Raw genomic sequence first — 17151 nt, 5'->3', positions numbered from 1 at the left:
AAAAGAAATGCAGGGGACACAGGCACAATGTTTGTAAGGTGGGCCTATGACATGGCCAGGGTTGGGCAGGGGGTGAAGGATATTTTATAGTATCAAGTTAGTTGAATTTAGGGTGCAGGTTGGCATATATAGATAACAGGATTTTCCAAATAGGGTGACGTGAGGCCATTGAAAACTAAGACCTTGAAATGAACCTTTTGGGAGATGAGTGGAGATAAGTGAAGAGTTGGGTTATAGATTTCAAGATCCATTGAAATTTTGTGGTAACTGATGAGAATAGCATATTTAAGAAATTGACTGTTCAGGTGACAACTGGATGAAAGCTTTGTGTGGCTGACATTAAGTAATAAGCTAAGCGGGGAATGTTCTGGAGGCAAAATTGGGTATTTCTGAGTACAAAACTTCAGCCCCAAGCCAAAGCGAGGATTAAAGAGAAGACTGAAGCATTTGCTGATGATAATGATTCTAGATATCAAGAATTTAAGTTTTGAGGAGGGCTGAAGTTGGGCTTTGTTTTTTGGAATTTTCAAGGTTACATGAAGGAAATTAGCAAAGTTTAGTATTTCGAGTTAAAAAGCAGAGGATAAAATTAAAATGGTGAAATTGGAATGAGAAGGGATGTCAGGTAGAGATTTTCCATTAGTTATAAACTTGTAAATTAAGTCACCACAGAATATCATAAGTGAACAATATAAATGATTTCAAGAGTCAATGAAATGTGTTTCTAGAGAGAAAAAATATTGAAAAATGTAGTGAGGATGTGGAACTGGATCAAAAGAGAGGCTTGAGGGAATGATTGCCTTCATGTTTGTGAAAATTCTTATTCAAAGCAGAAATAAAGAACTAATACCTTTCCTGGTCTCAAGACACTCGTACAAAAATGCGGCAACCAATTTACACAAGCAAGGTCCCACAACAGCAACTGAATAATGACCAGATTGATTGTTTTGTTCAGTGAATGTTTGTGAAAGGATGAGTAGTGGCCAGGATGCCTGGGAAAGCCATGCTGCTCCTCTTCAAAATAGTGGCATTTGAAAGAGTGGACAGGGTCTGGATTTAACATAACTTAAATATTTCAGACAACTTTGTGAATATTTTTGAAGTCCTGTGTTGATGGGAGTGCTTCATGAGCTGTCAGCTGGTGATGTTCTTTGAAGAGAATGTTTTCCTTACAGACATCAGGAGCCTCAAAATGTACACACACAGGAAGCCACTCAAGCTGTGTTAGGAACAATTGCCATGACTTCCTGGAGGTGGATATCCATCATGTTTGTGTGGTGACTCCTGAATCAAGTTGAGCAGTATTATTCTGCCACAGTGTAAACCAGGCAAGTGAAAAAGTATGTACTGTGTTGGCTCTGCTGTCCCAGGGAGTACTTGCAAATCTCCATTTGAGATCCAGTTTGATCATGATCTTCATTCCAGTGTTCTGGAGGTGTTGCCAGCAAGTCAACATATGGCTAAGGGTGATGCCAAGGTAATTTGGCACTGGGATATGGGTTAGTGGTCAGTACAGAACTGAACATAGCATTCTTCCTGTCATTCAAGTTGTTCAGGTGGAAGGCTGAAATGGTAATCCTTGCAGTGTCTGAAGTCTCCATTTTCTAGAGGAGGCTAAAGTGTTCCTTACTGGCACAAACTTTATATCCTACAAATTGATGACAGCCTTATCTCTTGATGGTGACCTGGGTGACTGCAAACATCATGCATCACAAATTGATAGCTGACCAGTGGTGAAGTCACAGGTTTCCACCTTCCATGGAAAATGTGGACAAATCTCAGTTGCTGGAGGACAGGCCATTTCTCTATAAGTGCACCATGAGAAACAGCTCAAATTGTGAATGTGGCCATCCAATTCAGACTATCACTGACTGAAGTCCTGCCCTGAGAGATGCATTCCTGGTCACATCACAACAATTCACACTGCATCAGCTGAAGCCATTGAATGGACTATTAACCTTGAAACCAAACTATAACTGCTTCCCCACCTGCAAAAAAAATCTGCATAAAACAAAATCTGAAATATGCTGATGAGAAATGATTGGGTGATCAAAAAGGTAAATTTAAAAGGATCTTAAAGGAGTAAAGAGAGGTGGTGAGCAGAGAGGGTTAGAGAGAGAATTCAGAATTCAGAGTGGATTATAAGGTTTAACAATGGGAAGGGCAAGCCCATATAAGGATTTAAACACTAGCATTAGAATTTTAAACATGAGGCAGTGTGGGACTGGGACACAATGTGAATCACTAAGGAGAAGGGAGATAGGTGAGCAGATTTGATGTGGAACACAATACTAAGTGGATCAGAATCAAGCCATTTTTATTTGACAAGAAATGGCATTTGAAAATCATCTCACTGGATTAATAAACACTATTCTGTTTATCAGGAATCAGTATTAAAATCCAGAACAGACTGATAGTATATTTTTTGTGAACTGTAAGGACTGTATGTGAAATCATTTTAGCTATTTTCAACATGTGCATATGGGTCTCAGCACTTGTTTGCTTTTACCAGAAATCATACCAGTCTACAGGCTGGCGTGTGAAATAGCAGTATAAAACTGGTGCAACTGAGGCTTCTTTTCTGAGATCAGAATTCACATTCATTGAGAAAGCAAAGTAAACTTGAACTGTATCTGGCCCACTAGATTGACATTATTCATCCTAATGAGCATAACTTCACTGTTTTTCCAAATAAATGAACCTGAAGTATGACTCACCTGATTCATGAGCATCAACATACATTTATTTTTGAATGGAACTGCTGTAAAAGAAAGTCATATTACTAAGTATAACGAAGGAAGATGTTAAAGGTGTTCTTCTCAATATTTATGGGCTAATTTTCATACAGGATGCACACTAAGCAGAGCAATCACACTGTCCACCCAATGAATGTCAGAACCATTTTCATGTTCAGGCCTTATTGACTGAGATTGGCAAACTGTCAATGCTAAACAAGAACTAGTAGATAATTTGTTAATTATCCAAAGATCAAGCTGCTCCTTTAATCAGTCAAGAGTTTGGGAATAAAAGGGCACCCATGTCACCATCAGTAGGAGTAAAGGTTTTATGAGGCTGAAAGAACAACAAAAAATTAATTCCATAGATATATTGGGAGTTTTTTCTGAGCAGCTTACAGCAATTCCTTTAAGGATTACTGGTTAGGTGGCTCAAAGCTCAGTACCAATTGGCAGAGTGTGCATGCAAATTAAGTCAATTCAAATTTTTAATAAATGTGCCACCTGATTTCAGGCAGGAAACTGAGTATGTAATTGAAATTTTACTCAAGAATCAAGTTTGGCAGGGCTCTGGTAGCCAGTGGGTGATAGGTTTTAAAGTTCACCATGGTGAGTTTAGTGGCATGGAGGCATTTAGTCAATGAGTAGAGTTGTAATAGTGCACCCATCACTTTCCCACTTCTGAGGCAGGGTCACTGGACCCAAAATATTAACTCTGCTTTCTCTCCACAGATGCTGCCAGACCTGCTGAGCTTTTCCAGCAATTTTTATTTTGTACCTTCCCATTTTTGTCCAAGTTAAATCTGTAATGGGGAAGGTCACAGGGTGTAGGTTTGCTCGCTGAGCTGTAGGTTTGATATCCAGACGTTTCATTACCTGGCTAGGTAACATCATCAGTGGCGACCTCCAAGTGAAGCGAAGCTGTTGTCTCCTGCTTTCTACTTATATGTTTTTTTGTCCTGGATGGGGTTCCTGGGGTTTCTGGTGATGTCATTTCCTGTTCGTTTTCTGAGGGGTTGATAGATGGTATCTAGATCTATGTGTTTGTTTATGGCGTTGTGGTTGGAGTGCCAGGCCTCTCGGAATTCTCTGGCATGTCTTTGCTTAGCCTGTCCCAGAATAGATGTGTTGTGCCAATCGAAATGGTTTTTTTCCCACTGTGTGTAGGGCTAAGAGGGAGAGAGGGTCGTGTCTTTTTGTGGCTAGCTAGTGTTTGTGTATCCTGGTGGCTAACTTTCTTCCTGTTTGTCCTACGTAGTGTTTGTAGCAGTCCTTGCATGGAATTTTGTAGACGATGTTGGTTTTATCCATGGGTTGTACTGGGTCTTTTAAGTTTGTTAGTTTTTGTTTGAGAGTGTTGGTGGGTTTGTGTGCTACTAGGATTCCGAGGGGTCTTAGTAGTCTAGCTGTCATTTCTGAAACTTCTTTAATGTATGGCAAGGTGGTTAGGGTTTCTGGCTGTGTTTGGTCTGCTTGTTGTGGTTTGTTCTTGAGGAATCTGCAGACTGTATTTTTTGAGTATGCGTTCTTCTTGAATACGTTGTATAGGTGGTTCTCCTCTGTTTCCCGAAGTTCGTCTGTGCTGCAGTGTGTGGTGGCTCGTTGGAATAGTGTTCTGATACAGCTTCGGTTGTGTGTGTTGGGATGGTTGCTGGTGTAGTTAAGTATTTGGTCAGTGTTTGTCGGTTTTCTGTATACGCAGGTTTGAGGTTCTCCGTTGTCCTTTCTTTCGACTGTGACATCCAGGAATGCGAGTTTGTTGTCGGTTTCTTCCTCCTTGATGAACTTTATGCCTGTGAGGGTGTTGTTGATGATGTTAAATGTCTCTTCTACCTTGTTTCGTTTTGTGATGACAAAGGTGTCATCTACATAGCGGACCCAGATTTTTGGTTTGATGGTTGGTAGGGCTGTTTGTTCTAGTCTTTGCATTACTGCTTCTGCTATGAATCCTGATAGCGGAGATCTCATGGGTGTGCCGTTGGTTTGTTTGTAGATTATGTTATTGAAGGTGAAGTGGGTGGTGAGGCACAGGTCCACTAGCTTCATGATATTTTCGTTGGTAATGTGATTGATGGTGGTTGGGGTGTGTGTGATGGTCTCTTCTAAAAGTGTGGTAAGTGTTTCCTTTGCCAGGTCGATGTTGATGGAGGTGAACAGTGCTGTTACGTCGAAAAAAAAACTAACAAACTTAAAAAAGACCCAGTACAACCCATGGACAAAACCAACGTCGTCTACAAAATTCCATGCAAGGACTGCCACAAACACTACATAGGACAAACAGGAAGAAAGTTAGCCACCAGGATACACGAACACCAGCTAGCTATAAAAAGACACGACCCTCTCTCCCTCGTAGCCCTACACACGGAGGGAAAAAAACCCACCATTTCGACTGGGACAACACATCTATCCTGGGACAGGCTAAGCAAAGACATGCCAGATAATTCCTAGAGGCCTGGCACTCCAACTACAACGCCATAAACAAACACATAGATCTAGATACCATCTATCAACCCCTCAGAAAACGAACAGGAAATGACATCACTACAAACCCCAGGAACCCCATCCAGGACTAAAAACATATAAATAGAAAGCAGGAGACAACAGCTTCGCTTCACTTGGAGGTCGCCACTGATGATGTTACCTAGCCAGGTAATGAAACATCTGGATATCAAACCTACAGCTCAGTGAGCAAACCTACACCCTAAACCTCAACCTGAGCTACAAACCTTCACAAACCGGGAAGGTCACAGTTGGCCTTCCCATCCCACTGCAAAATGAGGCAGCTAATTGGCCCCTGCTACCAAATTCCCCACCACCACCAACCCATCTCTCGTCACTCATGGTCAGGTCCCTTCATGAACCTGAATCTCTGATGGGTTCATTACTAATAGTAGCTAACTGGTATTGTCATTTATTGAGGCTAACCATAAAATTGTGAATTAAATAATGTAACAAAAGAATGCAAAACAGGTAATAAGAATCTACGTCTGACAAAATTAACCCCTATTAACAAGGTCATTCAATGAGGAGCATAGTTCTCTCGATACCAACTGCCTTGAATTACCCAAAGCAAATTATTATTGAAGTGTGAATATAACAAGCAAAGATCGACAAGCTATTCGACAGTGGGAAGAACCAGAATCAAGCGTGATTCTGTCTCTCAGGATGTCTACATGTTCCCTTTCCATGTTACTGGATAGCAGATAGCAGTGAGAACCTTGACTGATGATCCCTTCTGTTACTAGGACTGAGGTCAATTGAAGGTCCGTCTTCTGACCAAAGCTAGCACTCTGAGGTCAACCAGCACAGACTGGGGTCAGACCAGACTTCCCAAGCTGTATATTATGATTGTATAATAACTGTAATAACTGAGCCCACCATGGAATGGAGACTTGAAGCTCTGCCTCAAAAACTTGGAATAGGCACACATTTGTGCGTTGCTGAAGGAAAGAAAAACAAACTAACTGTGTGGGAACCTTTTCCTTGTTCAAGAATAGTGCATCAACTACCGTAATTGTAAATCACACAGCGGCCTACTCCATATTTTTTGATCCAGTAGGAAAGGATGACTATGTGACCAGAATGACAAAAACGTTAAAATTACATTAAATGAATACTAGTTTTACCTTTTTGAAGTTGTGTTATCCTTTGTTTTGTTGCTCTCTGTATTCATACTGAGTGCCTTCCAAACTGTAGATTTAGACATTTCATCAGAGATATTAATTTCAGATGGATCACACCTATAATCAAAGTTGAGGTGCCATAATCAAGAAAGAGATTATCAAGATTTTAAGAAAATTCTAACAGATTAATACATAATCAACTCAACTGTATCATTTCCAATTCCAGTCACATAATAAAGGCAGTCAGAGAATTGTTTTCAGCTCAGAGAATGGGCAAGTGAGCCGAAGATTTGTTTAGAGCCACTGCTGCTATAACTCCTGAACAGTGGTGTTTACTATGAGTTGTGGTGCTGTTTCATTTTCACTACTGAGGAAAATCTCCCCTCCCAACTTCAATTTACAAGACACAATATGCTGTGGGGCATGCATCCAAATCTGAATACTACTACTTATATTAAATTGTTGAGTTTTTGTAAAACAAAAACGAATATGGTTTTAATTACATTTCATAAGTTTAACCCAGCAGTCAGCATGTCTGCATGACTGAAATATACTTTTTCACATAATAAAACCATGATTATCACTTCAGTAGGACACCAATCATTTTACATCTCAGCAGAATGAAGATTCTCAAATATTGTGTTAGTAATTCATATCTGGAATTTTGTCCATTTGTTTAATTATTTAACAAGCAAAACGAGTGTAATGTGGAGAAACTTGTACTGCGTGCACTAGTTCAGTATTTGCCCTTTTTTTGCGCTTATTTCAAAATTGCTTCTTGCATTAGCAGTATTAAGGGAGGTTCTGTGGCCAGGTGCAGTCTATATGACCAGTGTTCTTGCCACTGGAACTTATATTTACCCTTTTTACCACTAGCACACTGGCTGCTGCATGTACTATCTTTACATATACTGTAGCAATTTACCAAGCTTAATGCAGTAGCATTTTTTAATCCTATGAAATTTCGCACCAAGAAGGCCAAGAGCAGCAATGTCTTGGGGACAGGAACATCTCCAAGTTCCCATTCAAGGCACACCATCCTGACTTGACATTATGACTGTTGCTTCATCATCAGTAGGAGAAATTCCTGGTATTTCCTACTTTCAGTAGAACAGTAGCAGTGGAGGAGGAGTTCCATGACCACTTTCTTATAACAACAAGTAAGCCCTCACTATTGAGGCCAAGATCATCCCAAATAAACTGAAACATAGCACAATGACTGGTCATGCAGAATACACTGTTAGGCTACAGACTGTGAAATTTATTTTATTTTGGCATGTGCTGTATTGTTGTTCCGCTACATAAAAACTTTGAAACATAGAAAATGTAACTATTCCACAACAATGGAAGTTCCATTCAAGTAGTGATACTTCCATGCTTATTTAAATTACTCAGCTGAAAATACTTTCAAAACATAATGAATTCTGTACCAAAGCGTTACACTAAAATTATAATTTCAGAAGCACAACCAAATTATATCTTCCCTGTGCGAGTGTAAAATCTTTCACTACATACCTCATGAAGAATTCTGTACTGGAAATGTGATTTGCTGCTTTCTATTTTAAAAACATACTCATCTGCTCCAGGACTTGTTGGATATTCATGTTGGATCTGGTAATAAATGTTATTAAATATGCAACAAGAAGCACTGTTGCAGTTTTAAACTTGGGACATCAATATTTTATTCACTAAAAGGCAGGAACTCAGGAAATAAACAGTCTTTTAGGATTTCCCATATGCTCAGCTTGTCAACCAAAACAAAGAAACATAGATTCTACATGCTGTACAGCAATATTAGCAGTGTTTTGCAGATTTCAGTTTTTAAATCCATGGTTAACAGGTGAACAACTGGTGCATTCACTATATTGCAAGTATATACAAATTGTGCGCTCTTTGCAATGCATTTTACTTTGCATAAGTTCCATTCAAGAAAATAGCGCAAATCTTCAAGTCACTGACATTTTAAATAATTTTTCTTTTATACATCTTTAATATACATGTCTGGAATATCATTGCAACAGATAATTAGCTTTAGTGCACAAAAAGGCCACACGTATCTTTCTCCATTAGAGAGGGACAACTGGCTATATGTAGCTTGAAAAGCACCTGAAAAAAAGCATGGGGCAAGTCGAGGAGAAACGCTTCCATTAACTACTAATTGTAACACATATCCAAAGGATTGAGACAATGCTGGCCTGGATGATACTTTTCTTGCGCAGTAACTGGATGTTGCTGATGGCACGCATTGCATTTTTTGTAATACTGCTGGTAACGACAGTGCATTCAATACATTCTTGCATTGTTTTACCATAATTATAGAATTAGCCGCCAGAGTATGAAGCTGCAAGATATGAAATATTTTTTGAACATACTGGTTTGGAGTCATGCCTCAACATAATTGTACAACATTGTGAACTCGTCGTAAAAATCTTTGGACAACAGGTCATTAATTTTTCTGGTACACTTATAATTAATCAAACTTGCTGTTTTGGTAGTTTGGCATTACAGTGTACCGACATTAATGGCAATGACAAATATCACTTTACTTGGTAGACAAGTTAACTATAAATAGGAAACACTCAGAAACTGGCAATATACTTACGGATATACTCTATATTTATAGAGAATATCAAATCTGATCCATTTACACAGACTGGTATTTTTAGAATTTAAAAAATTACTTATTACTTAGTTAATGCAATTTATATTTCATTTTCATATGTGATATCATCTGGGTAAGAAATGGCTGGAAATGTTCAAGACAAACAACATTAAAAACATCGCTATGGCAACTATTGAAGCTCTACTAAGTAACCGTGAAGTATTAGAAACACTATTGACTAGATTACCTATAAATATTACTCTTTACTGGGCTTTGAAGCAGTTTTCTACTTTCCATTGGTAGGTGCACACCACCGTCCCCTGGTTCCAGCATTTTCTCTGATTCCTAGATTAGAGAGAGATACAAACACTGTTATAGACTGAAAAAAAACCCGACCAATAACGGGTTGTTGTTCTGCTAAACCAAATCCACAATTTTATAAAAATGATGATTAATACTGATCCTAGGATATTATTGTACTATAGTGCCAAATCATTACACAGATATCGCAATTAAGAAGTGGGTTTTTTTCTGTATGAGGGAGGTGGCTCTGAGAACCTTGTCATGACTGAAGTCCATATCTTTTCAGCATATTCTATTATTTATGTAACTTCAAATACTGGGAAATGCCAAATTGTTCTTAGTTTTGAAAAAGATCACAAATTCCATGCGCTAAAATATATTTTTGCCAGTTTTATTCAGAATTTTCTACATCATACAAAAATGAATTGTGTATTTAATCCTAATTAAGCACAGACTAGGATGATTTATAAACTACTTCATCATGTTTCAGACATTTTAACTTTTTAGTTCATCAAAATAATTTGTGAATTAACTCTATTTAAGTAATGCCAAAAAAGTAAATCAACCCACAAAATGTGTGATGCATGGCTTAGTATAGTTTCCTTATTTTTCAAGGAGAGACACAAAATTGTGTGGAGAAAGTGAGGTTTGTTTACAATTGTTACTCGTATTCTCATTTGTTGTTTGTAAAATAAAGCAACTTAATGATTTGAGTCAGACCCGGTTTCACCGAGCGTTTATCAGCTTGTCTACTGAAAAACATGGAATATGCAAAAATCTTAACGATCATTTCCAAACTATGTAATCTGAGAATTGTGATTTGCAGTGTCCAAAAGACATATCAATCTAATTCAGATCACAAGTTAATTACATTTAGTTAATTTGTCAATAGAGCCATTGAAAGGTTACAGCACAGAAAGAAACCATTTAGCCCGTTTTGTGCTTGTGCTAGCCGAATAAACTCTAATCTGAAATTTAGAAAGCCAGATAATTATATAAATGTATATAATGAAATTGAACAGACTATATGCAAGATTACAAAGATTCTATTTTGAGATTGTTAATTCAGTGCTTGCCTTTAAATTATTGAATTGAACTGGGGTGTCAAACATGGATAGACTTCAAAGAAGCATGCTTTTGAAACAGATGTCAGAAGCCTTAAAGAAGAATGAACTTCAGGAATGCATTACAAGTGTTTCAGGTGTGACTGTAAATATCAATGCGTGACAAATTGTTCGAACCAGAATAAGAAGGCTTTCAAAATGACATATGACACGGAAGGTTCAAAAGGAGAAAAGAGTGATACTGAAGAGTGATCACACTGAAGAATTTGTGCTGGTCACAAAAGGCTTTAGCCCAGTAAGGAATGTTGTAGCTACAGATGCACTCAATTTCATTGTGTAAGTTAGTGGATGGACTTCAAGTGTGTGGAGTGGCTTGGTTAAAATGTTACGTAGGTTCTTTGAATAATAAGTATTGCAAGAAATGTCCACAGCAAATACCTGGTTCTGCTAAGGTCTCCCTTGGATATATAAACTGCCACTGATCCTTTTCATAATACTGGCCAAAGGGACTTAATGATATTAACTGGTAAAGGATGAACTATTCATATAAGTTCTCAACAGAACAGACAAAATGTTGAGTTAGAAGAAATAGTTCATTACATTGCTATCTAAGATAACAGGCTACATTAGCGTCAGACTGGTTAGCTGTATTATGCTTAGCAAACGACAGTAGTATCTCCTAACAGATACTTAGCTAATAAAAGTTACATGCTTGTTAACAGTAAGAGATATGATAAACAGATGGGAACAACTGCAATGGACAACTAGTGCCAATTAAAAACCAAAAGAATTGTAGAAGCTGGAAATCAGAAACAAAAACAGAAATTGCTGGAAAAATTAAACAGGTCTGGCAGCACTTGTGGAGAGAAATTAGAGTTAACTTTTCGAGTCCAATTGACTAGCTTCTCCCAGACACAATCACATATTTCTCAGTAGGCAGAGATATACAAGGTTTCAAAGTTAAACCTTTCAGGCCTACAACATCTCCTCTAAGATATTTTCCGTTGTTTAACCAATTATACAACTGCTTTAACAAGTATATCAAGGTTGATAATTCTTCCAGCCAGTGCATATGTTGGACTCAGAGCACTGATGTGAGTTTTGAGGACGGTGGATTCAAACTTTGATCATTACTGGAGTGAATTCTGAATAATCTTCTCATGATGTTCATCATTAGGTTCATCCCACTGCAGTAGTAAAGGGCTACAGTTTGTGCAGTGATAAGGCTTTTGCAATTTCTGTGCACAGTTCTCTCCAATGTGTTGACAAGATATAAACGTTGTTGATCTGCCAATTGTTGTATCACTATCATTTTTATTGAGATCTCTTATCTACACTTGTTGCTGTGGGCCCAGTTTGGCAACTGTTCAGTGCAGTAATATTTATTATACTAAGTAGCTAGCTGCTGTAAATAATGCTGTCCTTTACAGTGAGCATTCTTATAGTCTTTGAGATTCATCGGAGTCAACTTTTTTGGAAGTATGGGAAGCTAAGGTTTCAACCTTCTTCCACAGTGGATGTTCTGAACTGATAGTTCAGCAAAGCTGTACACAGGCAGTCTCCAGGTTGTGAATGGGGTAAAAGCAATGACTGCAGATGCTGGAAACCAGATTCTGGATTAGTGGTGCTGGAAGAGCACAGCAGTTCAGGCAGCATCCAAGGAGCTTCGAAATCGACGTTTCAGGCAAAAGCCCTTCATCAGGAATATTGTTTTTAACCCTACTGTGAATCCTCTTGCAAGGATGCCTGCCTTGAAGAAGTTTTCCTCCTCTCTCTACAGGTTGTGAATGGGTTCCGTTCTTGAGTCTGTTTGGAGGTTGATTTGTACACAAGTTGGAACACAATGCAGAACAGTTTAAAGTAGCCATTCGTAAGTACAGGAAATTTTTGTATGTCATATCTTTAAAACTACATCCCTATATGGGATCGTGTCCATAAGTAGGAGCATTTATAAACTGGACGTTTGTAAATCAAGGACCCCTTGTAGGAATCAATGTTCTCATCAAAGATCCAAATCAGGGATCTTGTGAACATAAAATAATTCACTTAGTACTGTAACAAATGCATTAGTGGTGGTATGCATTTTAAAAATCTCAATCTACTAAGAGTAATAATTAACAGCAATGAGACAAGAGCATCATAAATGTATCGAACATAAATGGGTCAGTTCCCATTTGTTCTCATGATCTAGTATGGACGTTATTAGAAATTAATGGCTCTCTATGTGTATGTCTGTGTATAGCACTTACAATGAGCTTTGAGATCTTCTATTTCTTTTGCAATCCGAGCTCTGGACTCTGAATTTTGGTAATACCTAAATATCCCTGATGTACCTTATCAGGTCAAAGTGAAGGTGGAACGATCAGTCTGTCATCAAATCCAATAAGTCATCTATAATAGTGAAGTGTTATCGATGTTTGAAGGAAAGCTTCATAGTCAAGCCATTGGGCTTTTTCTCAGCTAACCATTGACACAGTAACTGATGAATGGTGACACATTCTGGGTCATTTTTTTGCTCCTGTTTGATGTGATTTAGTCTTTGCTCTATGAATTAAATTCACAGACAAAGTCTTAATTGGCCTTGTAAAGTTGTCCATAGTAGCTCTGGAGAAGGCATTTTCTGACTTTTGCAGCTTCCCTTGAAATCTCTGTATTGAGAAGGCATCTTTGCAACTCCTTTCCATCTAAAAGGGATACCAGTGGGTTATGGTCAGTTTCTATGACAACATTGAGACCTAGAATGTAATCTGAGAATCTCTCATATGCCCAGGTGACTGAGAGAGTCTCTTTCTCAATAACTACATATTATGTTTCAGTATCAGACAATGCTCTGAATGGATAATGTCCTGGTTTCCTGTGTCCTTTTGCTTGTTCCTAAAAGAGCACTGCATTATACCTGTGGCTAAAAGTATCTGCAGTAATAATAATTGGGAACAATGGATTAAATTGGGAACAATGGATTATACTGGGTCAGGAGGTCTGTGGAAGTCAGCATGTCTTTGATTCTTTGAAAGCATCTATTTGACTCATGACATTTTTAGTCTCAAGGGTTCAACTGTGATTGCCAAATGAAGCAAGAAATTTGACAGATGATTATCCATGCCTAATTATCTTTGTTAATTATGTACTGGTTATGGATTAGGAAACTCCTCAAGAGCTGTCCCTCTTCTGTTCTTATATTGGTTTTATCTGTGATGTGTCTGGAAGTTTTTTTTTAAACTCGTGAGACACGAGTGTTCCTGGCTGGCCAGCATTTATTGCCCATCTTTAGTTGCCCTTCAGAAGGTGGTGATGAATTGCCTTCTTGAGCCCCCACAGTCCATGTGCTGTAAGTTAACCCACAATGTTGTTATGGAGGGAATTCCAGGATTTTGACCCAGTGACCATGAAGGAATGGCGATATGTTTCCAAGTCAGGATGGTGAGTTACTTGAAGGGGAACTTGCAGGTAGTAGTGTTCCTGTGTAGATTATAATTTTACATTTTTCAACTGAAGGTGTTTTGTTGGATAACACAGTGACACTTGATCCTCTGTCATGCCTGGTTCAGATGGGTCACCTAATTTCTGTGGTGTTTCACTGGAAGGAGGAATGTCACCATCTAAATATGCATGTTCTAATGGAAATATGTCTTGTGAATCACAATTTTTTATTATTGCTTTACAGTGGTTTTGTGGTTTATTTATTGTTCCTAAGCATTGTTCCTGCATATTTTTTGAAAACATCCCACTGTCTTGCAAAAGTGACATTCTTGTGATAGAGCTGCACATTCATTTTGTGTGGTGTTTTTGCTCCACATCTTGGGCAATGACTTCTGGCATCAAAAGATTTGAGCACATCTTTCATTGGTTCATCTTGTGATTGATTAGAGCGTTTTGTAACTTATGAAGGTGAGAGATGTGGTTTTTTTGTATCTCAGCTTCTAAAACAAGCTGGATAGCCTTTTCTGACATGAGACCTTCTTTTAATTATAAAAGCTCTGAAAGATGAATTAGAAATTTTGACAACAATTCTATTTCTAATTAGTTCTAGTTGTAATGCTCCATATTCAAAAGATACATACAATATGTACAGATCATTGATGAAGCTGTCAACAGGCTCTCCTAGAAACTGTATTCTTTCATTGAATCTTGCTCTCCATAATATGATTGCGTCTTAAAGTGAAAGAATTGACAAATACTTTAAAGTCAAATGGATCAGTATCTATTTCAAGTTTTTGTCCATTAATAGTCTGCTAATGGTTCCACAGAATAAGGCAGTATGTTAATTTGTTCTGCTTGTGATTTGGTGTGTGGACCTGAAGCAATTCTGTATCTCATGAATTGTTTCTTCCATGTTGACCAATTCTCTGTCAGGTAACATTGCATCTGCCATTTCTGTGTTTAAAATAAATTGTTTACTTTAATTGTAAAAATCGTTAAGAATTTATATAATTTCTACTGTATCTTCAGCTTTTTATCTTTAAGTTTGAACTATGGCTTCAAGCTGGTATAAATCTTTTTTAAAATAGCAATTAAATTTTAATTACTGATAAACTGGATTAAATCTTCCAACGAAGCTTTAAATTGTAATTGATTGTTATTTTAAGAAAAATTTAAGAATTTTCAGGTGTAAATAAAACTTTGTTTAAGTTTCAAAATTATTATTTTCAATAAAATCATCTTCTGCATTTGACTTTTATATTCTAATAAGAACAATTGTACTGCTGGTTTAAATAATTTATTGAAGAATAACCTCATTTTAGAAGAATTGTCCTGAATTTTTAATGTTGAAAAGATGCTTGTTGGATAAATAAGATGATTTATGCCCTCTTTCAGTTTCCAGAATTTTACCATAAAATTAAGCATTTTCATCTTTCTACTGAGACTTACTTCTGGAGTCCAATATGATGTACATTTTTCCTGGGTCATGACTCGGATTTTCCTGTTCAGCTTTAGTAAGACTCCTTCTGGTCTTCACAGACTTTGAAGTATATTTTATTCCTAATTCTGGCTGACTTATTCTTGTACAGAAGGCTTTTCCAGCTGTGATCTGCTACTGCTGCAAGAGCTGACTGGACCTGTGTTGTGAGGGGTTGCAGATGTCAGATGCTAATATCCATGAATGAGAGCTGCATGCAGATGCTGCCCATGGATATTGCCCTGAGATGCTGTTTGGTCCTGAGCAACATGAAGGCAATACACTGAAATCGCTGAGTACCTGCTGATTTCCGTGTTGAGATTATTTGACATCTAGCTTGATTAATGTGTTTGGTAAAATAGGAAGGTGAATATTAATGAGGCGAGTTGTAGTTTTAATAAGGCATTTAACAAGCAATATTCCCTCTTAACTAGCAACTTGCCGCTGCCTAGTGAGAAACTTGCCTCATTCTTGGCAGATGCATAAAAGTTGGAGCAAGATACTCCCAATATTGAGACAAGCCTCGCTAGACTTCTCATTCGATTTTGCTACAAATCTCATCATAGCCCACATCGCTCAGATGCCTGTGAGACTGCGCCCAAGGCTACCCATTGGATGCAAAAAAGCAATGGAGTTTAATTCAGGAAATTTTAAACAAGTTGACAAAAATAGCATATTGACGACTTGTATCAAGTTACCTGTAACATATTTGGTAAATTACTAGTTGAGTGTAGTATTATGCAAATGCATGATTTTGCATGTAACTGTATAGTTGAAAAGATTATCAAAATATGAAACTTTTTTTACATTAATTGAACATCAACAGCCGACTTGGTGAAGGGAAAGACAGTCTAGGGTAGTACTTAGAGGAGAAAGTGAGGTCTGCAGATGCTGGAGATCAGAGCTGGAAATGTGTTGCTGGAAAAGCACAGCAGGTCAGGCAGCATCCAGGGAACAGGAGAATCGACGTTTCGGGCATAAGCCCTTCTTCAGGAATGGGGAAAGTTTGTCCAGCAGGCTAAGATAAAAGGTAGGGAGGAGGGACTTGGGAGAGGGGCGTCGGAAATGTGATAGGTGGAAAGAGGTCAAGGTGAGGGTGATAGGTCAGACTGGGGTGGGGGCGGAGAGGTCGGGAAGAAGATCTCAGGTTAGGAAGGCGGTGCTGAATTTGATGGATTTGACTGAGACAGGGTGGGGGGAGGGGAAATGAGGAACCTGGTGAAATCCGAGTTCATCCCTTGTGGTTAGAGGGTTCCTAGCCAGAAGATGAGGCGTTCTTCCTCCAACCGTCGTTTTGTTGTAGTCTGATGATGGAGGAGTCCAAAGACCTGCATATCCTTGGTGGAGTGGGAGGGGGAATTGAAATGTTGAGCTACAGGGTGGTTGGGTTGGTTGGTCCGGGTGTCCCAGAGGTGTTCTCTGAAACGCTCCGCAAGTAGCCGGCCTGTCTCCCCAATATAGAGGAGGCCACATCGAGTGCAGAGGATGCAATAGATGATATGTGTGGAGGTGCAGGTGAATCTGTGGCGGATATGGAAGTTTCCTTTGGGGCCTTGGAGGGAGGTGAGGGGGGAGGTGTGGGCGCAAGTCTTGCACCTCCTGCGGTTGCAGGGGAAGGTGCCGGGAGTGGAGGTTGGGTTGGTGGGGGGTGTGGATCTGACGAGGGAGTCACGGAGGGAGTGGTCTTTACGGAATGCTGATAGGGGAGGGGAGGGAAATATATCCTTGGTGGTGGGGTCCGTTTGGAGGTAGCGGAAATGACGTCAGATGATGCGCTGTACATGGAGATTGGTGGGGTGGTAGGTGAGGACCAGTGGGGTTCTGTCCTGATGGCGGTTGGAGGGGCGGGGTTCAAGGGCGGAGGAGCGGGAAGTGGAAGAGATGCGGTGGAGGGCATCATCGACCACGTCGGGGGGGGGGGAAATTG

General features: G+C 38.9%; 1 protein-coding gene across 3 annotated transcripts in view; it reads right to left on the bottom strand.

Moving 5' to 3' along the window:
- The window catches only part of LOC122543353 (electroneutral sodium bicarbonate exchanger 1-like), a 449950-nt gene that overhangs the window by 8931 nt on the left and 423868 nt on the right, over nucleotides 1–17151 (bottom strand). For 2 of the 3 annotated variants that reach the window (XM_087985536.1, XM_087985537.1), the window contains exons 23-25: nucleotides 9208–9305; nucleotides 6362–6475; nucleotides 2718–2761 (exon numbers count right to left, since the gene is read on the bottom strand). In XM_087985536.1, coding sequence (XP_087841662.1) covers nucleotides 2743–2761; nucleotides 6362–6475; nucleotides 9208–9305 — 231 coding nt within the window. In that variant the 3' untranslated portion in view covers nucleotides 2718–2742. The remainder of the gene's footprint in view (nucleotides 1–2717; nucleotides 2762–6361; nucleotides 6476–9207; nucleotides 9306–17151) is intronic. The other variant, XM_087985538.1, reaches the window with a different exon arrangement.

Source organism: Chiloscyllium plagiosum, unplaced genomic scaffold (genome assembly GCF_037043375.1).
Source record: "Chiloscyllium plagiosum isolate Xiang-an unplaced genomic scaffold, Cpla_swu_hap1 HiC_scaffold_53X, whole genome shotgun sequence".
Taxonomy (NCBI): Eukaryota; Metazoa; Chordata; class Chondrichthyes; order Orectolobiformes; family Hemiscylliidae; genus Chiloscyllium; species Chiloscyllium plagiosum.
This window is presented reverse-complemented; position numbering and strand designations above follow the sequence as displayed.